The 23,290-nt window shown below is 51.9% G+C and overlaps 1 protein-coding gene across 1 annotated transcript in view; it reads left to right on the top strand.

Annotated features, from left to right (window-relative positions):
* The first annotated feature begins 404 nt into the window (after positions 1-404).
* SLC9C2 (solute carrier family 9 member C2 (putative)) overlaps positions 405-23,290 on the top strand; it is a 48,024-nt gene continuing 25,138 nt past the window's right edge. Inside the window, exons 1-13 of the mRNA XM_055119838.1 lie at positions 405-566; positions 2,354-2,564; positions 3,793-3,893; positions 6,289-6,417; positions 9,985-10,150; positions 10,889-11,005; positions 11,610-11,771; positions 15,223-15,322; positions 17,155-17,298; positions 18,696-18,864; positions 19,429-19,510; positions 21,689-21,855; positions 22,752-22,850. Of these exons, the coding sequence (XP_054975813.1) occupies positions 2,396-2,564; positions 3,793-3,893; positions 6,289-6,417; positions 9,985-10,150; positions 10,889-11,005; positions 11,610-11,771; positions 15,223-15,322; positions 17,155-17,298; positions 18,696-18,864; positions 19,429-19,510; positions 21,689-21,855; positions 22,752-22,850 (1,605 nt within the window). The 5' untranslated portion in view covers positions 405-566; positions 2,354-2,395. The remainder of the gene's footprint in view (positions 567-2,353; positions 2,565-3,792; positions 3,894-6,288; positions 6,418-9,984; positions 10,151-10,888; positions 11,006-11,609; positions 11,772-15,222; positions 15,323-17,154; positions 17,299-18,695; positions 18,865-19,428; positions 19,511-21,688; positions 21,856-22,751; positions 22,851-23,290) is intronic.

Here is a 23,290-nt window from a genome sequence, read left to right on the forward strand (position 1 = left end):
CGTACAGATTTGGGAACCAGAAGTGACCAACGGATCTAATGATTCCCCCAAATGTGTCATTGCCTTTTGGGGGATTGGGTGGAAGGCAGAAGTTGGAAGGGTCTAGAGACAGCGGCACCTTGAAGGATAGAGAGTTAATGTCTCCCAAAGCTGGAAGAAAGTGTTCTGGCTCGGTGAAGCGGGAGTTCGGCCCTCAGCAGGGGTACCGAGAAGGATATTTCTAGAGAGTTTAACAGTCACCTGCCTTCTAACGTGTTGAGATGAAGAAGGAAATGTTTGCTTCTTAGCTAAAGTGCATCAAAAATGACAGCCAGTTAGAGAATAACCCTGGAGAAGAGGATTAGCTTGGGCGTGACTGGGCATGAGAGAAATTCCACTCATGGTGTAATCTTGCAATAAAACTATAAAAATTGATGAATGTCCATTTTTTAAAAACTTATGCTGTGTTTGTTTGCAGTCGTGAGATTTGAGGCAAACCTTATTTAGGCATCACAGAATTGAAGGTGCGGTGTCCTGTGTAAAAACAATTGAATCTGAGTCTCCAAGTTAAGGATCCAAAGCCACTGGTAAGTAGAAGGTAAGGTGGAAAATGGGGGTGAGAAATTTACTTTGCAAAGTGGGGGAAGGGTAGAAGAAGACAAGAGTATGGAGCACGGGACTGGAGTCATAGCACAGCGGGTAGGGCGTTTGCCTTGCACGAGGCTGACCTGGGTTCGATTCCTCTGTCCCTCTTGGAGAGTCCGGCAAGCTACCAAGAGTATCCCGCCCGCATGGCAGAGCCTGGCAAGCTCTCCATGGCATATTCGATATGCCAAAAACAGTCACAACAAGTCTCACAATGGAGACGCTGCTGGTGCCCGCTCAAGCAAATCAATGGGATGACAGCGCTACAGCTATGTGGAGCAGAGTGTTAAAAGTTAGGTGGGGGGCTGGAGTGATAGCACAGCGGGTAGGGCGTTTGCCTTGCACGCGGCCGACCCGGGTTCGATTCCCAGCATCCCATACGGTCCCCTGAGCACTGCCAGGGGTAATTCCTGAGTGCAGAGCCAGGAGTGACCCCTGAGCATCGCTGGGTGTGACCCAAAAAGCAAAAAAAAAAAAAAAAAAAGCTAGGTGGAAGGAAGAAAGTGAATATATGAGAAACGTGGGGAGCCCCTTTGTCCACTTGGCCAATGACCATTTGTTTCGGTTATTATGGCAGGCAGAGAAAATCAGTTAAAAACAGTTGTGAGTGGACACTCAGTTTGAGCATCAAGAAAGGCACGGCTTCCTGGAACTAAGTTGCTGCTTCTGGATTGGAAGCCGGGAGCACACCTGTAGCCAATCAGAACAAAAGTCAGTTGGCAGTAAACCAATAGGAAGTAGGCAGGGAAGTGGCTCTGGGTGAGAGCAGTTGGCACCACAGCCCCTGGCAGTCAGACCAGGTTTCCTGCAACCAGCCCGGGTATTCTGCTCAGGCATTGTTGAGAGCTCAGAGCCGGCCTGCCACGGAAGGTCTTGCTGGTTTGGAGGAGAACTGGGTTTGAGTGTCACTGGAGCCACAGGCGGGGACAGTGGGGGTTGCCCTAACGGCCTCCTGGAGGTGCAGGTCAAGTGATGGGGAGATGTGACTTGACTCATTTCTGGGCCCCCCTCTGCCTGACTCCTGACCCCGTGGCTCGTGGAGCATCACAGGGGCCAATAAGGAGGCCAGAGACGGGTTGAAACGCCTAGGGATGGGCTGGTGCAATAGCACAGCGGGGAGGGCATTTGCCTTGCACATGGCCGACCCGGGTTCGATCCCCAGCATCCTATATGGTCCCCTGAGCACCGCCAGGAGGAATTCCTGAGCATTTCTGGGTGTGGCCTAAAAACAAAAAACGGGAATCTTTGGGTGGAGATGGAATGAGTCTGTCTCAGGCCCAGCGGTCCATGGGTGCTGCTGATTCACGGGTGCTGCTGATTCACGTGGCCAGCCACGGGCCCCGGTGCGCAGGAAGTGGGCGCCTTCTGGAACTCCAGACCCCAGCTAGGTCTCTTCCCACGCCCCAACCCCAGCCCTCCTGGCCTGACTCAATTCTGACCTCATTTCCCATCTGCCATCCTAGGTCTTAAGGGGCCCCAGAGAGGAAGAGACTGGGGGTGGGGTGGCAGTGGTGAAAGAAAATTCCAGAAAGCGTGCTCTGTTATCGTCAAGGGGGTCAGGGGCCAGGGAGCCCCCCCCGCTGTCTACACCGACCGTGCAGTCAGACCCGGCCCTTGCCAGTGCTACGAGGAAGGCAGGGCCCAGGAGGAGAGTGGTCACTCCGGAGCGTCCCCCTCTCCGGGAGACCGTGGACGCCTGGGGCTCATCTTCCTTCCTTGTTTACTCCAGCAGGTTAGTCCCGAGTTGTGAACGTGGCCTCACCCCTCGCACATGAATTCCTCAGGTTCCCCAGCTTTGGTAGTGACGACCACGCCTACCCCCAACTTCTGGGCACCGAAAGAGGGCCACACACCGGACATGCTGTGTGGGCAGGGGGCCGACTACATGGTGGACACCGCCTACTTCCCCGTGCTGATCTTTGCCATCCTGGCTGTGGGAGGTAGGTGCTGGGCGTCTCACCCACCTGTCCTCCGCACCTTTGCCTGTGTTGGGCGCGGTCACAGTGACAGGCCAGAGAGACTGGCATGTCCCTTGGCCAGCAGGATAAGGTATAGAAGAAGACCATGGCGAGGGTTTGCCAGGTGCCCATGACTCCCGTGTGGGGGGCTGGGCTGCCCCAGCAGGGGTGGGGGGGGCGCACCAGGTCTACATGGACCCAAATCTCTGGGGTGAGGCCAAAGGGAGAAGGCAAGGGCCGCCACCCAAGCCCAGAGCCTGGAGAAGCTTCATGAGTACGGGTCTCTCCGGAGTCCGTAAAGGTGACCCATGCAGGTAAAGGAACATTCCAGAAGAGCTGCACACATCACAGCTCCATGCAAGCCTCTGAGAGAAATTTCTAGTCCCTTTTGAAATTTATTTTTCTTTTTTGGGTCACACCCCGAGATGCTCAGGGGTTCCTCCTGGCTCTGAACTCCAGAATCACTCCTGGCGGTGCTTGGGGGATCCTATGGGATGCCGGGGATCGAACCCAGCTCGGCCGTGTGCAAGGCAAATGCCCTCCTTGCTGTGCTATCCCTCTGGCCCCTCCTTTCAAAAATATTTTTCGATGGGAAGTTGAGATGAAAATCACGAAATCCCTGTTAATCGTTGATTTCTCAAGCGGGCTCAGTAACCTCTCCATTCGTCCTTTCCCTGAGATCTTAGGTCTCTCTCGAATTGGCCCTCCCAACAATGTCACACTGGAGACTCTTTCAGGGTCAGGGGAATGAGATCCAGCTTGTTACTGGATTTAGCATATGAATACACCATGGGAAGCTTGCAAGGCTGTCCCATGTGGGCAGGAAACTCTCAGAAGACTGCCAGTTTCTCCCAGAGGGAGAAGTAGGCTAAAGACATCGCTTCTGAGAGCTCGCTTTTAAGTCTCTGGGTGCTGACCGTTGATGGGATTACACACACCTGGGTTCCTCTGCCGGTACCTTCATGCGTGAGGCCCGTCCGAACGTGTGGAGAGGGGCCTCAGGTATGGCTGTGGCTAGGTTCCGGTGGTCTTCGGCCGCCGGGAGCTCTGCTCGGGTTGGGGAGAGAAGCTGGAGCCCATCCCCTCCGAGGGGCCCCGGGGAAGACAGCCAGGCATGCGGACAAGAGACTCTTGAGACTCTGAGATGAAAATACCTAGAGAGAATACGAACTTCTGAAACTGCGTTCTCAGACGCGTGCGTTTGTTTTAGGGTTTCTGAAGGCATACTTAAGGAACTCGGAAGTCCTAGTCCTGTGTCTGCTCTCTCTGGCGGGACTGGCCATAGGGCAGCTGGCACAAAATGTGATTGAGGTAATGTTTCTTCGAGAAATGTGAGAATTCCAGGGGAAAAAAAAGTGTCTTCACAGCCCCCACCCCCAGCCCTGCGTGCAGGGATTTTTTTTTTTCAAATGTGATCTGTAGCACTGTCATCCCATTGCTCATTGATTTGCTCGAGCGGGCACCAGTAACGTCTCCATGGTGAGACTCGTTGTGACTGTTTTTGGCATATCAAATATGCCACGGGGAGCTTGCCAGGCTCTGCCATGTGGGCGAGATACTCTTGGTAGCTTGCCGGGCTCTCCGAGAGGGGTGGAGGAACTGAACCCGGGTCAGCCGAGTGCAAGGCAAATGCCCTACCGCTGTGCTATCTCTCCAGCCCTAAAATGTGGTCGGGGACTGAAAAAAAAAAAAATCCTTCTGCTATTGAGCTTGGTGACATGAAAAGTCATACTGTGGAAACAGAATGAGAGAAGCTGTCCTTGAAAGCGAGGAGACTTCCATCGTTGCTGGGTTCTTGGTCGTCGGCCTCTGGACCCTGGCTCTAGCATCCTTCTCCTGTTACTAGGTGGTGTCTGGGCCAGAGCCTGCTTGAAGGGCTGAGCATCTGGCATTACCCACAGGAGGCCAAGCTGGGCCCCTAGCACTGCCAACATCTCTCACTGAGCACTACTAGGAGTGAATCCAAGCCCAGAACCGAGTATAGACCCTGAGCACTGCCAGGCGTCACCCCAAAGTCAGACAGTATGCCACTTCGCTGGTTTCTACACCCAAGTTCTATTTTTTTTTTTTTTTTGCTTTTTGGGTCACACCCAGCGATGCTCAGGGGTTACTCCTGGCTTTGCACTCAGGAATTACTCCTGGAGGTGCTCGGGGGACCATATGGGATGCCGGGGATTGAACCTGGGTCGGCCGCGTGCAAGGCAAATGCCCTCCCCGCTGTGCTACCGCTCCGGCCTCTCTACACCCAAGTTCTAAAAATGCAATTCCAGCCACAGGAAGGGCTGGTTACCTTCTAACTTCCAGGCGGGAAGACCGAGAGATGGCTCTGTGGGTCAGACTCAGGGCTCTGTGTGAGTCTGTATCTCACGAGCGCCACAGTGGGATCCATAACTAGTGCTTACCATTCGTCTGGGTTGTTTGTGTATTTTTTTTTCTTTTTGGGTCACACCCAGCGATGCTCAGGGGTTCCTCCTGGCTCTGCCCTCAGGAATTACTCCTGGCGGTTCTCAGGGGACCCTATGGGATGCTGGGAATCGAACCCAGGTCGGCCGCGTGCAAGGCCAACGCCCTCCCCACTGTGCTATCACTCCAGCCCCCATGTTTTTGTATGTTTTTATCCACAATGAAGACAGCACTGGTACTTATAGATTGGGTTCTTGTGTCAACCAGCTCTTCCCCTTGCTCCCGTCTCTCCACCAGGATCCCTCATCAGTATCAGTGCTCGATGTTCATTTATTAACTTTTTTCTTACTTTGTTTTGTTTTGTTTTGGGGGGGGGGTTCCTCCTGGCTCTGCATTCAGGAATCACTCATGGTGGTGCTTGGGGGACCCTATGGGATGCCGGGGATCAAACCTGGGTTGGCCGACTGCAAGGCAAATGCCCTCCCCGTTGTACTATCGCTCCAGCCCCTATTAATTTCTTAATTGCTCTTCTTCGTGCAGTCTTCCTCACAGCAACCCCATGTACAAGGTCCTTTATTCCCATTTTACAGAGGAGGAAGTAAAGCACAAACGGTGAAGTAGGGATGGGAGAGATAGTACAGGGCTTAAGGCACTTGCCTTGCATGAGTCTAACCCCAGTTCGATCCCTGGTACTGCCTAGGGTCCCCCACCACTGCACCGCTGGGGGTCACTCCTGAGTACAGAGCCAGGAGTAGCCCCTGAACACTGTAGGGGGTGGCCCCAGAAGTTAAAGTAATGAAGTCTAAACATTTAACAGAGCCCCACCATGTTGGTGGGAGAGATGGTGTTCCCCCCCGTCGCTGCTGTGCCCGGCTTTGAGCTGTGGGCTTCCTTCCTGGGCTTAGTCTTCAGCACCACGTCTCTGCGTGACTCACGGAAAGGGTTCGGAACCCTCAGCAAATGTCTCTGAGGCCACGGAACCTGTGCAGGGCTCCTCCGGGACACGGGGAAGGAAGAGCAGGCAGTCAAAGCTGGCTGGGAGCCATCGGGAGCCGTGCAGCGTGGCCAGACAGCAGGGTGCGGGCAGAGCACGCTCACGCGCCCTGTGACCTCCCAGCTCCTCGGACCCACACTCTGTCAGAGCTCTGACACCTCCCCGGGTCAGGTGGGCGGCCTCAGAGATGACGTGCGAGATAGAATGGGGGTGTAGAGTATAGGCTGGTGGACGGACAAACCCCCGGCCCCCAATTTCCAGCCTTCCAAGTGACGGACACTGACTTCCTGTTTGCTTCTCCTGGTGTAGGTGCACCAGGTGATCTACCCCCTTCTCTTGTCACCCAGCTTCTCGCTGTTCTGTTACTTTGCACCTTTAATTATATTCCTGGCGGCTCTGGATGTGGACTTCCACTTCCTCAGGAATGTGCTGTGGCAGGTAAGAACCCAGTTGGGAGCCCGTCACTGCTTCCTGATGCGCCTAGGCAGAGGGAAAGGGAATATTTTTATTTATTTAATTTTATTTTCTTTACTTCTTGGGTCACACCTGGCGTTGCACACTCCTGGCTCATGCACTCAGGAATTACTCCTGGCGGTGCTCGGGGGACCCTATGGGATGCTGGGAATCAAACTCAGGTTGGCCCCATGCAAGGCAAACGCCCTACCCGCTGTGCTATCGCTCCAGCCCCTCAGCCTTCTTTTATTAACTGTGCTTCTCAGATTACTTTACTATTCCATTCAAAAAGTGTTTTATTTCTTTGGTTTTAGTCTATTATTTCCTCTGACAGTTAGAGTAAGGTATGCATTTTGCTATGAACCTTTCTGTTCTCTTTCTCTCTCTCTTTCTTTCTTTTTCTCTCTCTCTTTCTCTCCCTCCCCCCACCCCTCTCTTTTCTACATTTACAGCTTCCTATTCTTCAGTTACTACTCTTAGCTTCATCCTGCTGATCTCAATCCAGACCTACATGGATTTCATCATACTTTCTTCTTTAACCGAACAGTTACTTAGAAGTAATTTTAAAAGTCCCCCATAGAGACTCTTTAATCAGTACTTCTCTGATCGAAGAGAGTGCCCCTGCCTTACCAACTTCGTGATTTCCGGAAGTTTTCTTCACTGCCACCTAGACGATTAACTTTTCGAAATGTCTGTGTTTGGTTTCTATGAGTGTTTACTCTCTAATTGCTCACCATAGTGAACTGAATTTGTTTTGTAATTTACATTATTGATTGTGAAATCCGGTCTTTTCTTTTCTTTTTTTTTTTTGCTTTTTGGGTCACACCCAGCAGTGCACAGGGGTCACTCCTGGCTCATGCACTCAGGAATCACCCCTGGCGGTGCTCAGGGGATCATATGGGATGCTGAGATTTGAACCCGGGTCAGCCTCGTGCAAGGCAAACGCCCTACCCGCTGTGCTATCACTGCAGCCCCAAATCCAGTCTTTTCTATCTTTGCCAATATTGTTAAGTTTAATATAACAGCCTTTCCTCATGATTGGGGAATTCTCATTTCCTCTCGGGATTCTGCCAACTTTTACTATATGTAAGCAGATGGCCATTGAAGTTCCTGCTAGCATTATAGTCTTAGTTATTTACTTAACTTTTATCCCACAGAATGCTTTGTTTGGCCTTAAATCACTTTCACTTGGTATTATTCATTATACATCTTTCCTTACTATTTTTCTGTGATAATTTTCCCATCCTTTCACTTCTGAGATTTTCTTATCCTTGTTTTGATGTCTTTCTTTTTCCATTTTTTTTAATAAGTGTGTTGGGTTTTCCAGGCTGAGAATTTCTGGTTAAAAAAAAAATAAGAAGAAGAAACAAAACTTGCTTAGTATTTATTGTTAGGGATCGAAAGCTATGGCTTAGAGGTCTAGAAGACAAGCATTGCGGGACTGGAGCAATAGCACAGCAGGTAGGGCGTTTGCCTTGCACGAGACCAACCCAGGTTCGATTCCCAGCATCCCATATGGTCCCCTGAGCACTGCCAGGGGTAATTCCTGAGTGCAGAGCCAGGAGTAACCCCTGTGCCTCTCCGGGTGTGACCCAAAAAGCAAAAAAAAAAAAAAAAAGGAAAAAGAAGAAGACAAGCTTTGCACGGGGGAGGCCTGGGTTTGCTCCCGGCATCACATGGTCCCCTGAGCACTGAGCCAGGCATGACCTTGAGAGTCTTATGAGCTGAGCTGAGAGTAGCCCGTGAGCACTGTTGGGTGTGGCACCCCAAAATGAAGAGTTAGGAAGGCAATATTTTTTTTTAAATTTTGGGGGCTACACCTGGTAGTACTTGGGGGGCTGGCCACGCAGTGGTGAGGATTGAGCCAGGCCGTGTCCATCAGGTGTTCTGCTCCCAGGTCCAAGGGCAAAAAGCCTTGCACCAGACTTGAGACACCAGCCTTTGAGGCTTGCATGGAAAAATAGGTCTTTGCTCATACGCTGCATCTTTGGTTTGTCTTTGCCCAGACCTGCTGATTCTCGAGGCTACTCCTTGTGTTCCTGGCAGTGCGTGGGGCAGCTGAGACTCTACATGCACCCCAGCCCTTAGGGCATCTCACCGGCCCCTGTCCCTGTTTCTCAGGGACAGACTCTGATGACTGCCCTCTCCTTTTCTTTATCCTAACAGAAATATGCTATTTTATTTTTTTAATCTGTTAGGGCCGTGGGTCTGCTATGAGAATACATTTCCCAGCAGCCCCAAAGGATGTGGTAGCCCAGAAAGCGTTTTGGCCAGTGGGCTGTATACCAGCATTCCCGGAGCTAAGGCTTCTAAGGGAACTTGGGGAAGGGGCAGTGAGCTGACAGGGGCCTTTAGCATTGGCGTCACCCCCGCCACCTCACCCCTGCCGCTGCCATTCAGATTGATCCTGAGGAAGGTCTCGTGCAAGGCAAACGCCCTACCTGCTGTGCTATTGCTCCAGTCCCGCAATGCTTGTCTTCTAGGGCATTTTCCTTGCACGTGGTCGACCCGGGTTCGATTCCCAGCATCCCATCTGGTCCCCTGAGCACCGCCAGGAGTAATTCCTGAGTGAAGAGCCAGGAGTAATCCCTGTACATCACCAGGTGTGACCCAAAAAGCAAAAAAAAAAAAAAAAGAAAGAAAAGAAAAGAAAAGCCAAACTCTCCTGCTTCTGTGTAAAGCTTTTCCTGGTTTCCTCAGGATCAATCTGAATGGAAAACACCCTGCCCACTGTGCTATCGCTCCAGCCCCTTGGCTTTTCATTTTCAGAACATTCCGAGGTTGAGAACATTTTAAGCTGAAATAGAGGCAGAAAGACTGGCGAGGAGGAAGCGTGATCGTTCGGCAGGGAAGGCATTTGCCTTGCACAGGCAGACATGGATTCAATCCCGGGCATCCCATACGGTCCCCCCAAAACCTCCAGGAGTGATCCCTGAGCACAGAACCAGGACTCAGCCCAGAGCACAGCTGGATGTGGTCCCAAACCAAAAAAGAAATATTGGTGAATCCATCTTTTTTTTTTTTTTTTTTTTTGCTTTTTGGGTCACACCCAGCGATGCTCAGGGGTTACTCCTGGCTCTGCACTCAGGAATTGCTCCTGGCAGTGCTTGGGGGACCATATGGGATGCCGGGGATCGAACCCGGGTCGGCCGCGTGCAAGGCAAACGCCCTACCTGCTGTGCTATGGCTCCGGTCCCCACCATCTTTTTTTTTTTTTCCGGTCACACCCAGCATACTCAGGGGTTACTCCTGGCTCTACACTCAGGAGTTACTCCTGGTGGTGCTCAGGGAACTATATGGAATGCTGGGGATTGAACCCAGATCGGCTGCATGCAAGACAAACGCCCTATCCGCTGTACTATTGCTCTGGTCCCTGAATCCATTTTTTAACAGGAAGGTAGATTTGTTAGAAGGGATGGTTTCTTTGAGGCAAGTAAACCAAAGTACCTTTCCAGGTTATCTTTCAGAGGAATTGCTTTTGAAAGCTGTGTAAACCAGATCTGAGAGCGAGGGCATAAGTAACCAACTTTGTGCTCCGAATCGGTTTTACAGGTCTTGTTGGTTGGATTGATCAGTTTCCTCACAGCATTCACCATCCTTTTCGTTGTGGTGATAAAATACAATAAAGAACTGTGGGATACGCAGTCTTCTATACTCTTTAGCATGGTGCTCAGCATTACAGACCCGATGCTTTCGGTGAAGTCGCTGAAAAATATTGGTATGTCAGAATTACTAGTCTATTCTATATGATTTGGTTGTTTTTTTGTAGTTGCCTTATTTAAAAATATTTTTAATGAATCAATTTTTTTTTCTTTTTGGGTCACACCCAGCGATGCACAGGGGTTACTCCTGGCTCATGCACTCAGGAATCACTCCTGGCGGTGCTCAGGGGACCATATGGGATGCTGGGAATTGAACCTGGGTTGGCCTCGGACAAGGCAAATGCCTTCCCTGTTGTGCTATCACTCCAGCCCCTACTTTTTTTTTTTCCCTCTGAGGCTTGCGATTCACGTTTACTCATTCTGACACAGGGTCCAGAGAAGTCTTTCTTTGTTTTTATATCGCTCTGCCCCTCTCAGAGAGCCCGGCAAGCTACCAAAAGTATCCTCCCCGAACGGCAGAGCCTGGGAAGCCCTCTGTGGCGTATTCAATATGCCAAAAACAGTAACAACAAACAAGTCTCACCATGGAGACGTTACTGGTGCCCTCTCAAGCAAATCGATGAGCAATGGGATGACAGTGATACAGTGATTTTTATGTCATTCTGAAGTAGGTAGAGAAGGGGCAATGTGGAGAATTAGAAGACAGTGATGGTGAATGTCTGCAACCCCACCCCAGCTGTGGCAACCTTCATTACCCCCCCCAACTTGTTCTTTCTGTGCTTGGTGTTTCCTGGGCCAGTGCCTCCTTTTTTTGGTGAACCGTGTTAAATTATATTTTGTATTTCCTTCTACAGGTATTTCCAAGACACATATGGATATCATTTCAGGAGAATCATTGGTCATGTGTGGCTTAGCCACCATTTTATTTGGGAATTTCCGGAGCAACATACCTAACTTATCGATGCTAAGAGGTCAGAGCATTCGTTCTTAGTAGGTTTCACTTAGAGTCACTCGAATACAGGGCATTTCCTTTTCAGACCGAGAGGAAGATGTGTCACAGTTGTCACATCTCTCCCTGACGCACTGAAATAGCCGCCCGAGGGGCGAGGAGAGAGTGGCTGTCTGTGGCCTTGGGACCTCGGGGGCGACGTGCCTCAGAGGCATCTCACCTCATGCCCACGGACATGCTGCCAGTGGGGTCTTCTGGGGCCCTTTGTCCCTGCTCTACCAGGTCTGGAAGAGTGGCTTGGGGGTGGAGAGGGGCCGGGCAGTGCCTGGATGCGGTTTGCAAGTGCATCGAGTGGATATAGTTTCTCTGGTGGCCCCTCACTCTCTACTGCCCCCATCTGGCTCCTCTGACTTTGCCATCCCTGAACCCAAACTCCAAGTGGAGCATGTACGTGACCGCTCGCCCGGTGGCCTCTGGCCGCTCTTTCCCATCAGGGAATCCCACATCTGGGAGAGGGCCTGAACCCCCGCGCACAATGCCCAGGGCAGGTGTATGTGGGCAGATCCCAGCGGCACTAGTGGAAGAGTTCTCAGCTGCGCTGCCTACCCACCCCCTTCTCTCTGCAGAGTCCCATGTAATCATCTCTCTCTTCCTGAGCGTCCTGGGCAGCATAATGTGTGGAGTTTGGGCCCTGAAAGTCATCGAGTTCGTCCTCATGCACCACTTCAGCAACACGCTGACGACCATCGTTCTCTGCTTCTCCATGGTGTACATGACTTTCTATGCAGGTAAGGCCCTAAAGAAGACCCCAGAGGACACCAAAAGGTGCCATCCCTGAGATAAACATATGACAAGTGTATTTCTTTTTTATTTTTTTAATTATTTGAATTTATTTATTTTTTGTTTGAGCGGCTGGAGCGATAGCACAGTGGTTGGGCATTCGCCTTTCACATGGCCGACCCGAGTTTGATTCCTCTGCCCCTCTCGGAGAGCCTGGCAAGCTACCGAGAGTATCGAGCCCGCGAGGCAGAGCCTGGCAAGCTACCCGTGCGTATTGGATATGCCAAACACAGTAACAATAGGTCTCTGAATGAGAGATGTTACTGGTGCCCGCTCGAACAAATCGATGAGTAACGGGATGATAGTGACTGACAGTGATTTATTTTTTAATTAGTGAGTCACAGTGAGGGTACAGTTACAGATTCACACATTTCCCTCATGCAATGTTTGAGAGACCATCCCTCCACCAGTGTCCATTCTCCACCACCAATGAACCCAGTATCCCTCCCACCCCCCAATCCCATCCCCCCACCCCACCCCACCTCTGTGGCAGGGCATTCCAATTTGATATCTCTCTTTCCTTTTGGGTGTTGTGGTTTGCAATAGGGGTATTGAGTGGTCATCCTGTTCAGTCTCTAGTCTACTTTCAGCACGCATCTCCCTTCCCGCGCAGTATCTCCAATCACATATTACTTGGTGTTCCCTTCTCTATCTGGGATGACTTTCCCCCAGCATGTGAGGCCAGCTTCCAAGCCATGGAGCCAACCTCCTGGCATTATATACTACTATTCTTGGGTGTTGGTCTCCTGCCCTGTTGTTCTTTTTTCTTTTTTCTTTTTTTTGCTTTCTGGGTCACACCCGGCGATGCTCAGGGGTTCCTTCTGGCTCATACACTCAGGAATCAATCCTGGCAGTGCTTGGGGGACTATATGGAATGCTGGGAATCAAACCCGGGTCGGCTGTGTACAAGGCAAATGCCCTACCTGCTGTGCTATTGCTCTAGCCCCAACAAGTGTATTTTCCCTGGATGTTTTCCAGCTCAGCTGCCTTTCATTCAATGGGCACCCCAGGGAAGGGACAGGACTGCATTTGGGGGGCACCAGCTTTGTCCTTCCCTTCCCTCATTTGCCCCATCCCTCTACCCGCTGTCCTTCCCCTCTGTCATGTCCAGCGGCTCTGAAGCTCCCTGGCCCAGGAGTGCTGGTCTGTAAGCCCACCAAGCTTCCCTCATCACTGGCAGGGGCCCGCCCACCCTGACACATCTGTCGAGACCCCAGAGTCATGGAGAGAACATCAGTTGCCAGTTATCACCGTGCTGGCTGGGGTGGGCATCAGTTTGACCCATCACTGGCCCTAAAGAGATGAGGAGGGCCCAGAGACTCCAGTTGAATCCCAAAATGGATGAGTGCCCTACAGAGATGTCTCAGGAACCCAACCATTTACAATCTAGAAATTTACACTTACAATTGCAGCTGTGCGAGCTCTCAGGATATTCAGAATGAGCAGTGGAAAATAAATTGTCTAGCATTTGTCTCTGGCAGGCAGGTTTGAATGGTGGTGGGAAATTTCGAGCAAAACGTAATGCCCAAAAGTAGAGAGAGTATGGCGGGAATTGTCTGCCATAGAGGCAGGGTGATGGGGGTGGTGGAAAATGTGCACTGGTGGAGGGATGGGTGTTCTGTCATTGTATGGCTGAATCTCAAACGTGAAAGCTTTGTAACTATCTCACGGTGATACACGGTCTGTCACTATCACTGTCATCCGAGAGGGACGGAGGAATCGAAGCTGGGTCGGCCTTGTGCAAGGCAAACACCCTACCCGCTGTGCTGTCGCTCTGGTGATACAATTAAAAATAATAATAATAATGTAGAGTTCATGCCCAGTTCAATCAGTTTAATCAATGGTTGAACAAATAGCAGTACTCATATGTTAGCACTGTAGCACTGTCGTCTCGTTGCTCATTGATTTGCTCGAGCGGGCACCAGTCACGTCTCCATGGTGAGACTTGTTGTGACTGTGTTTAGCATATCGAATACGCCAATGGGGAGCTTGCCAGGCTCTGCCCTGCGGGTGGGATCCTCTCGGTAGCTTGCCGGGCTCTCCAAGAGGGACGGAGGAATCGAACCCGGGTTGGCCGAATGCAAGGCAAATGCCCTACCTGCTGTGCTATGGCTCCAGCCCACTCCTACATTATTAAAAGAGAGAGAGAAGAGAGAGAGAGAGAGAGAGAGAGAGAGAGAGAGAGAGAGAGAGAGAGAGAGATGAGATGAGATGAGATGAGCAGGAATCCGAGCAGCTCTCCCAGGCACCGCGAATTCTGCCGCCACTGATTCCTCCCCTCCCCCCTCCTCCCCTGGCAGCCCGGTTCAGTGTGTTATTAATAGCTGTTCTGCAGGGCATCTCAGCACAGCTGCAGCTTAGCACCATCGCGTGTCTGCACACTCCCGGGAGGGCCAGGGCGGAGACATGCTCTCAGAGGTCTGTGGGGTCCCCGAGAACGTCCTGCCTCAGCCTTCAAGGCCTGGAGTTTTCCCCCAGCTGTAGATCACGTGGCATCATGTCGTCAGGTGACCCCATGGATGGAGAGACAGCTGCGTGCTTGGACCAGTGTTGTCCCTGGGCTCATGCCCCTCGCTCTTCTCCACCACGCACCCCTGGGCCTGAGCACAGAATTGTGGGGTCAGGTTGGCTGCTAGTCCCTCGGCACTTAAGACTTTCGGGCCTGCTGACTCAGTGGACGCTCTGCTCCAGGGCTGCAGCCTGGCATCCTCTGCTCACTTCCTGTTAGCTCCACTTGCAGCAGTGCTGGCGCACCATCACCTGAGCTCCTGGCAGACTCTCTTTTGGCCTAGGGATGCCAAAGCGTTTTCCGTAAAACTCATGAGAAGATTTTCGTGGCTTGTGAACATTACACGGTGTCCGTTACCAACATCTCCCCTCGGGGACACTTACTCACTTCATCATCGTCCCAGGCCAGGCAAGGGCCACGACTGCTGATTAATTCAGCATTTATAATCAGACTGTGTGGCTTGCAGGCCCTTCCCGGAAACACGTGCCCACCTCTGACTACTTGGATTTGACCTTAAATGTTCCTTTCCAAAGAAATACTGGCCCTGGAGCCTGCCAGGAGGAACTCCTGAACATCACCAGGTGTGACCCAAAACCAAAAAGGAAAAACAGAATAGTATTCTTTTTTGGGGGGCGGGGGAGTCACACCCGGTGATGCTCAGGGGTTCCTCCTGGCTCATGCACTCAGGAATTATTCTTGGCACTGTTTGGGGGACCGTATGGGATGCTGGGAATCGAACCCGGGTTGGCCGTGTGCAAGGCAAACGCCCTCCCCGCTGTGCTATCGCTCCAGCCCCCAGAACAGTATTTGTAAATCTACAAATGCACTCCTTAAAAAATAAAGTACACCAGGTGCTTGTTTGAAGGCAGTTCTGTTCTTCTCCTCCCCAGTGGAACTTCTGGGAATGTCCGGTTTGGTGGCTGTCATGACAATTGGACTGAAACTGGATTCCTTAAGCTTTAAACCAAAGATGGAGTTAATAATCACCAGGTGAGGCACCCCTGGTGTGTTTGGAATAAATCCAAAAAAAGTGGGCTGTAACTTGGGTCCCCTTCCATAACAGATATCAGGCATGAATTATATTGGTCTCGGGAATCATCATCAGTGGCTCAGAGACCCCCGTGCTTTTCATCTGCAACTCTTTGATCACAGTTGACATTGGGCGGTGGGAAGTTTGAAATAGTCTTTCTCCCCAGTATTTTTTTTTTCCTTTTGGGTCACACCTGGCGATGCACAGGGGTTACTCCTAGCTTTGCACTCAGTAATTACTCCTGGTGGTGCTCCGGGGACACGACGGGATGCTGGGAATTGAACCCGGGTTGGTCACGTGGAAAGCAAACACCCTCCCTGCAGTGCTATCGCTCCAGCCCCCTCCCCAGTATTATTTTTTAATTTTTTTAAAACTTTTTATTAAATCACCATGTGGAAAGTTACAAAGTTCTCAGGTTTATGTCTCAGTTATACAATATTCAAACACCCATCCCTTCACCAGTGCCCATATTCCACCACCAAAAACCCCAGTATACCCCCCGCCCCCACCCCCTACCCCCTACTGTATAACTAATGAATTTCACTTCATTTTCACTTTACCTTGATTACATTCCATATTTTAACACACAACTCACTATAGTTGTTGGAGTTTCCACCCAAGAGAGACAGACCTACTACCAAGGAAGCATTTGATAATTAGTTTTCCATTGCTGGGAATGAAGTGATATGGAGCCCCACTGCTACAAGTACATAACTCTTCTTTTTTTTCCTTTTTCCTTTCCCCCCCTTTTTTTTTTCACCCTCATCCCCCATCCCGCGCCTCATAGTATGGTGTATGCCACGCCGCAACGGCCGGCGTGGGGCTTTTGCTTAGTTCACAGTCCAGAGAGGTGGCTGCTACATTAATAACCTTCAATATTTAAACAAAAACTTACTGTTATTATTTGGAGTTCCCCCCCCCAAGTCAGACCTGTTCAAAAGGAACCGTTTCACATAGCTGACAATTATAGATGTTAAGTCCGTGCGGTTTTGGATTTCTGTATAAAGTCCAGGGAAAATTCTACCAGAAATTGCATAGCCCAGTTTGCAGTCCCAGTGCATTGTTATTAGAAGCTGCACTGGATGCCCGAAAGTGTTAGGTCTCTGGAATCAAAGTCCTTAGGCGCAGAGGGTCCGCTTCCCGCTCAGCAGCTCCGAATTTATCTGAGTATTATTTTTTTTTAACTTTGAAAAATAAGTTGTTTATTGGTTAACAGTGCTGGTGACTTATAATGTGAGGCACCATTAGGTCACTTCTCATAGTTTTGGAAATAACTTTCCAGAGAACAAGCACAGATCCAATGAGGATGGAGAGATAGCACAGGGGTTAGTTGTTTGCTTCCATGCACTTTGGTTTGATTCTAGCACTGAATACGGTTTCCTAAGCATCGCCAGGAGTGATCCCTGACCACACACAGCTAGGAGTTAGGGCACCCCCACCCCCACCCAGTATTCTTTTGTAACACCGCTGAGTGGCAGTGCTCTGATCGGGGAAGAACTGGGAAAACAAGGGGAGGAACCCCTGCACCCCCGGCCAAGACCACATACACGCCACCCCCACCCCCAGCCGCATACTTGGACATACAATGTCCCTCCCCCCACTCCGGGACCAAGGGCCTTTGGTGCGAATCACATTGAGAAGCCCCTGGCAGGGAGGGTGGGTGCCTCCCCACCCCCTCAGAGTTCCAGCAGCCCATTTTCGTGCTGATTGAGCCGCTACAGAGACAGAGGAAGGAAACAGTGCAGGAGGCCAACGCGTGATCCCAAAGGCAGTTTCCTTCCACCCCCTCCAGGTTCCTGGTGATATTCACCTCTGCGTACCAACATTTGATATACGCCTTCTTTGGCATTGTAGTCGGATGTGGAGAATTCACGTACATAGAACTTTATGTCCTAGTGTTCGTCTTCATCTTATTTACAACAGTGAATTTTGCAAGGTAAGAATGACATACATGGGCTGGAGTGATAGCACAGCGAGAAAGGCATTTGCCTTACATGTGGCCGACCCAGGTTCAATTCCTCTGCCCCTCTCGGAGAGCCCAGCAAGCGACTGAGAAGATCTCACCCGCACGGCAGAGCCTGGCAAGCTCCCCGTGGCGTATTCCATATGCCAAAAATAGTCACAACAAGTCTCTCCATGGAGACGTTACTGGTGCCCGCTCAAGCAAATCGATGAGCAACAGGATGACAGTGATACAGTAATACAGTGAAGAACGACATGTTAAGGTCAGGGTCAGGAGGAGTTGGAAAGCTGAGGTCCAGTTGAAGAGCTCCGTGGGATGAGCCAGGAAATCTGTTCTGCTCTTTCGAAGGTGGACAAGAGTTTTTGCCAGGCTGGGGCAGTGTCCACTTGCTCCCCCAGATCCTATCTGTGGAAAGGAGGGGACAGAACAGGAGGGTTCCACAGGTGAACAGAGCTCAGACTCATGGGCCTGTTAGCCCCAAATTCAGGAAGGCCCCTCACAGGCAAAAGTGTGTTTTACCTGGCAATAAAGAATTCCACAATGAAAGTACACCTTCATTGGTTGTCTGGCAGGAAAAGGGTTCGATTATTTGAACGGCTATAAACTAATAATGATAATAATACTTTTTTTTTTGCTTTTGCTTTTTGGGTCACACCCAGCCATGCAGAGGAGTTACTCCTGGCTCTGCACTCAGGAATCACTCCTGGCGGTGCTCAGGGGATGCTGGGATTCGAACCTGGGTCGGCTGCGTGCAAGGCAAACGCCCTCCCCGCTGTGCTATCACTCCAGTCCCGATAATAATACTTGCTTTGGATCCAGTCCATGATCAAGCCCAGGTGAAGGTGGACAGGTACTAAAGTGTGTCTGCGGTGGCGCCTCACGCCCTTTTGAAAAAAATAGCTTCACAGGTGCCACCTTGCCAGCTTTTCACTGGATGGCATCCCTGGGTCTGGATCCAGGAAACAGGCGCGGGTTACTCATAAAAGGTTGGGCACTGCCGGCCCAGATGATGAACCCCAGACTCTCTCTCTCTCTCTCTTTTCCGCCTGGCTCTGATAGCACAGCAGGTAGGGTGTTTGCCTTGCACTCGGCTGACCCGGGTTCGATTCCTCCATCCCTCTGGGAGAGCCCGGCAAGCTACCGAGAGTATCCCACCCACACGGCAGAGCCTGGCAAGCTCCCCGTGGCGTATTCGAGATGCCAAACACAGTTACAACAAGTCTCACCATGGAGACGTGACTGGTGCCCGCTCGAGCAAATCGACAAGCAACGGGACGACAGTGCTACAGTGCTGGCTCTGATCATCCGCCACGTCGCCTGCTGCCATACGAGAGATAGTGCAGCCCCATCGAGGGATCTTCTCTCCGCAGGCTGTTCACAGTGGTGCTGGTGAGCCCGATCCTGGGTCATCTAAGCCACGAGTATAACTGGAGGTGGGCGATTGTGATCGCGTGGTCTGGGACCAGAGGGGCCGTCAGCCTTCTGCTGGCGCCTGACGTCTACAACCTGTCTGAAGATAAGGTCGACAACCCACAAAAGGTAGGCCATTGGTCCCGTGGCCGTGTGCATTGTTCCGTTCACTGCACACGGAGTGTGCCTGCCTGGCAGTGAGCTCCCAGAGGGGACGTTGGCTGCCAGCGGGACTCACCCGGGACAGTTCTGTCCTTCTCCCCTGTCCTGGCCTCTCCCAGAGACCACACACCTCCCCACCCCACCGTTAACAAAATCCAGATTGAAAATGGATGCCTGTTGGGGCTGGAGCAATAGCACAGCGGGGAGGGCGTTTGCCTTGCATGCAGCCGACCCGGGTTCGATTCCCAGCATCCCATAGGGTCCCCTGAGCACCACCAGGGGTAATTCCTGAGTGCAGAGCCAGGAGTGACCCCTGTGCATTGCCAGGTATGACCCAAAAAGAAAAAAAAAGAAAGAAAATAGACGCCTGTTTCTGTGCATCAGATTCACGTGGTGTCCACAAGGCCCACCCTGCCCCTGTGGGTCGAGGGAGAATCCTGGCGGGAGGGAACTGCACGGCGAGAGGTGCGGTCTCCTGCACGCTCAGGAGAGCGACTCCTGGGCTGATGCTGCGTGTGTCCTGTCTTGCAGTTCATATTTTACATACAAGTCGTGACGTTACTGACGATGGGAATCAACGCCCACATGACGATCTACTCGGCCAGGTCCTTAGGTAAAGTGGCTCGGGGGGTGTCCAGGAACAGGGCAGGATGAGGCTGAGTGCAGAGACGTTCCTGGGGGAGTCCAGGAAGTGGTTTCGGATTGGCTCGTTCTTTTTTATTTTTTTTTTGGGTCACACCCGGCGATGCACAGGGGTTACTCCTGGCTCATGTACTCAGGAATCACTTCTGGCAGTGCTCAGGGGACCCTATGAGATGCTGGGAATCGAACCCGGGTCAGCTGCGTGCAAGGCAAACGCCCTACCCGCTGTGCTATCACTCCAGCCCCGTTGGCTCATTCTTTTTTTTTTTTTTAAAGAAATATTTTATTGAACCACCGTGAAAACAAGAAAAAAAATACAAAGCTTTCAGGTTTAAGTCACAGTCAAATACTGATTAAACCACCATCCCTTCACCAGTGCACCCGTACCACCACCAAGAACCCCAATACACCCCCCTCCCACCCCCCCCCATCTAAGTAGCTAATGATATTCCCATTATTCTCTCTATATATTGAGTACATTTCATATTTCCATACAGAACTCACTATTGTTGATTGGAAATTTTCCCCAACAATCAGGGCTGCTGAATAAGCATCATCTAATAATTTCTCTTCCTTGGTAAAAGTGAAGACTTTGAGTCTGCGCGGCCGCAATAGCGGCCGCGCGGTTTTGGGTTTCTAATATTTTAGCTCAGTTCACAGTCAAAATGGATGGCTGCAAGAATCTGCTCTGGTGCCAAAATGGGTTAGGAGACCTCAGGATCACAGTCAGTAGGCGCGGAGGCTCTGCTTCTCGTGCCGCGGCTCTTGGTTCATCTCCCGTTGGCTCATTCTTAACGGAGCCTGGGACTTGAGTTGGGCCGTGGATTGGCTCCACTTCCCAGGGTCGCCCAGGGGCCTCGGGCTTTGCTCTCCACCTCCCGGGGTGCCCCCTCCAGAGAATGAATTAGAGGGAGCACTTGATACAGAGCCGCTTCCCAGGACAGTCTGAGTGTCTTGGTGTGGGGTGGAGCCCAAGACTTCGACAGTTCCCCCAGCTGCCCTTCAGCCTGAAGAAGACACATTTTCTACACTCTGGGCAACACTGATGCCTTGAAGTAGCATGTCTCTGGCCTCAGCACCCCTCCCCCGTCCAAATTTGGTATATGCGGTGTTCTTTGAGGGGAGGAACCCGGCAGCTAAAAAGCCCAACATGAATCAACTGTCATGTTCCCAGGCCAAAGCGGTGACTGCCAAGTCCAACGGAGTGGGACCCTCTTGGGGATCCTGGGGGAATCTGGAGGGAGGGAGAGAGGGAGGGAGGGTGGAGAGAGAGAGAGAGGGAGGGAGAGAGGGAGAGAGAGAGAGGGAGAGAGAAGGAGAGAGAGGAAGAGAGGAAGAGAGGGAGAGAGAGGAAGAGAGAGAGAGGAAGAGAGGGAGAGAGAGGGAGAGAGAGAAGAAGAGAGAGGGAGAGTGAGGGAAAGAGGGAGAGAGGGAGAGAGAGAGGAGGATGGAGAGAGAGGGAGACAGACAGGGAAAGAGGAGGGGAGAGAGGAGGAAGGAGAGAAGGGGAGAGAGGAAGAGAGGGAGAGAAAGGGAAAGAGAGGGAGAGAGAAGGAGGGAGAGAGGGAGAGAGATAGGGAAAGAGAGGAGGAGAGGGAGAGAGAGGAAGAGAGGAAGAGAAAGGGAGAGAGAGGGAGACAGGGAGGGAGAGATAGGGACAGGAGGGACAGGGAGAGAGGGGGAGAGAGGAGGAGAGAGGGACAGGAAGAGAGGGGGAAAGAAGGAGGGAGGGAGAGAGGAGGAGAGAGAGGAAAAGAGGGACGGAGAGAGGGAGAGAGAGGGAGGGAGAGATGGGAGGGAGAGAGGGATTGAGGGAGAGAGAGGAGGAGAGGGAGGGAGGGAGGGGGAGAGAGAGGGAGGGAGGGAGAGAGAGAGGGAGGAAGAGAGAGGGGTAGAGAGAGAAGGAGGGAAGGAGGGAGGGAGGGAGGAAGGGAAGGAGGGAGGGAGGGAGGGAGGGAGAGGAGAGGAGAACGTGTTGCGTGTTCTTGGGTGATTGCATGTAACCAGGTTGAGCTCCACAGCTGGAAGGGAGCCGAATGTGGCAATTTCCTGGCGGTTTTTGGAGCCGAGATCACACAGCTGGCCCTGGCTGGGGTCTGGCCCGTGGGGGTCCCTGCCCCCTGTGAGGGCCCGTCTCCCTGGCCCGCAGGACTGTGCACCATCTCCCTCCCGAGGCGGATGGCCATCCAGAATGTCGTGAGACACATCCAGGAGATCATCAGGAACACGATCACCTTAAGTAAAACAGAGAAGATTTTGACCAACGTGGACTGGACCCTCGTGGAAGAGAAGACGCAGATCGAGTATGACATTCCTGTGAGTTGGTCCCTGGCCACGGCGTCTCCCCGCCTCGGCCTCTTTCCTTCTGAACTCATGGCTGCTGCTGCTGCTGCTGCTGCTGCTGCTGCTGCTTAAACATCAGAGAGCGGGCCGGAGCAATAGCACAGTGGGGAGGGCGTTTGCCTTGCACGCGGCCAACCCGGGTTCGATTCCCAGCATCCCCTAGGGTCCCCTGAGCACCTCCAGGGGTAACTCCTGAGTGCAGAGCCAGGAGTAACCCCTGTGCATTGCCGGGTGTGACCCAAAAACCAAAAAAAAAAAAAAAATCCAAGAGCTGATGCTGGAGCGATAGCATAGCAGGGAGAGTGTTTGCTTGCATGAGGCTGACCCAGGTTCGATCCCTGGCTCCCCATATGGTCCCCCGAGCACCACCAGGAGTAATTCCTGAGTGCAGAGCCAGGAGTAACCTCTGAGCATCACTGGGTGTGACCCCCCACACACACAAAAAAAAGGAAAAATAATCCAAGAGCCAAGGGGAGTCCACACGGCCCGTCTCCACAGTTTCGGTGCAAGACATCTTTGAACCTGCCTCTGCCCTCGGCTTGGAGACTGGGAGCTCCGGGCCTGGGGGTGTATCTCAGAACCCAGGAAACAGGCTCTCCTGGGAGCACTCACTCAGAAGTGCAGTGAATCTCCCCAAATGAGCAGTTACTGCACCGCCCAAAAGGAAAAGCGGCTTTTCTGGACTGGAGAACCCCATCTAGTCAGTCATGCCCTTCACTTGCAGCGGTCTGGACCCAAGAGCAGCTTCGGGGGGCGGGGGGGTGGGAAACGTAACTTTGAATATATAGATGCTCAAAAAAAAAAAAAAAGGAAAGAAAAGAAAAAGGCCGCTGACCATTGTTTCAAACTCTGTGTGTTTCTGGAATCAGACTAACACGCCTGCCGTCCCGTCCACCACCCAGCGTGAGGCGCCCATCGAAGACATTTTAGTGGAAGAAGTCGGGCTGCACATAGCTTTCATACAAATGGTTTGTCCTCTCCTGTCCATGGATGCTTTTCCTTCCCCGCGGTGCCTTTTTGTCCCCCCACCCCCTTCTGCCTTAGCTCCAAGATAGTCGGTTCGAGGGCTGCAGATAAGTGCAGAGAAGGCAGTGCCCTCCATGCAGCTTTCACTAGAAGCCAGGCGTCGGTGGGGGGGTGGGGTGGGGAGGGCGTTTGCCTGGCCTGGGGCTGACCCAGATTGGATCCCCGGCACCCCAGGTGATTGGCCCGAGCACTCACAATCACACAATATCACAATATCCCGTTAATCACCGATTTCTCGGGCGGACTCAGTAACATCTCATTTCGTCCTTTCCCTGAGATCTTAGAAGTCCATCTCGACTCGGCCCTCCCAACGATGTTGCACTGGGGGCTCTTCAGGGTCAGGGGAATGAGATCCAGCTTGTTACTGGATTATGCATATGAA

The sequence above is a fragment of the Sorex araneus genome, chromosome X (assembly GCF_027595985.1).
Source record: "Sorex araneus isolate mSorAra2 chromosome X, mSorAra2.pri, whole genome shotgun sequence".
Classification (NCBI taxonomy): domain Eukaryota; kingdom Metazoa; phylum Chordata; class Mammalia; order Eulipotyphla; family Soricidae; genus Sorex; species Sorex araneus.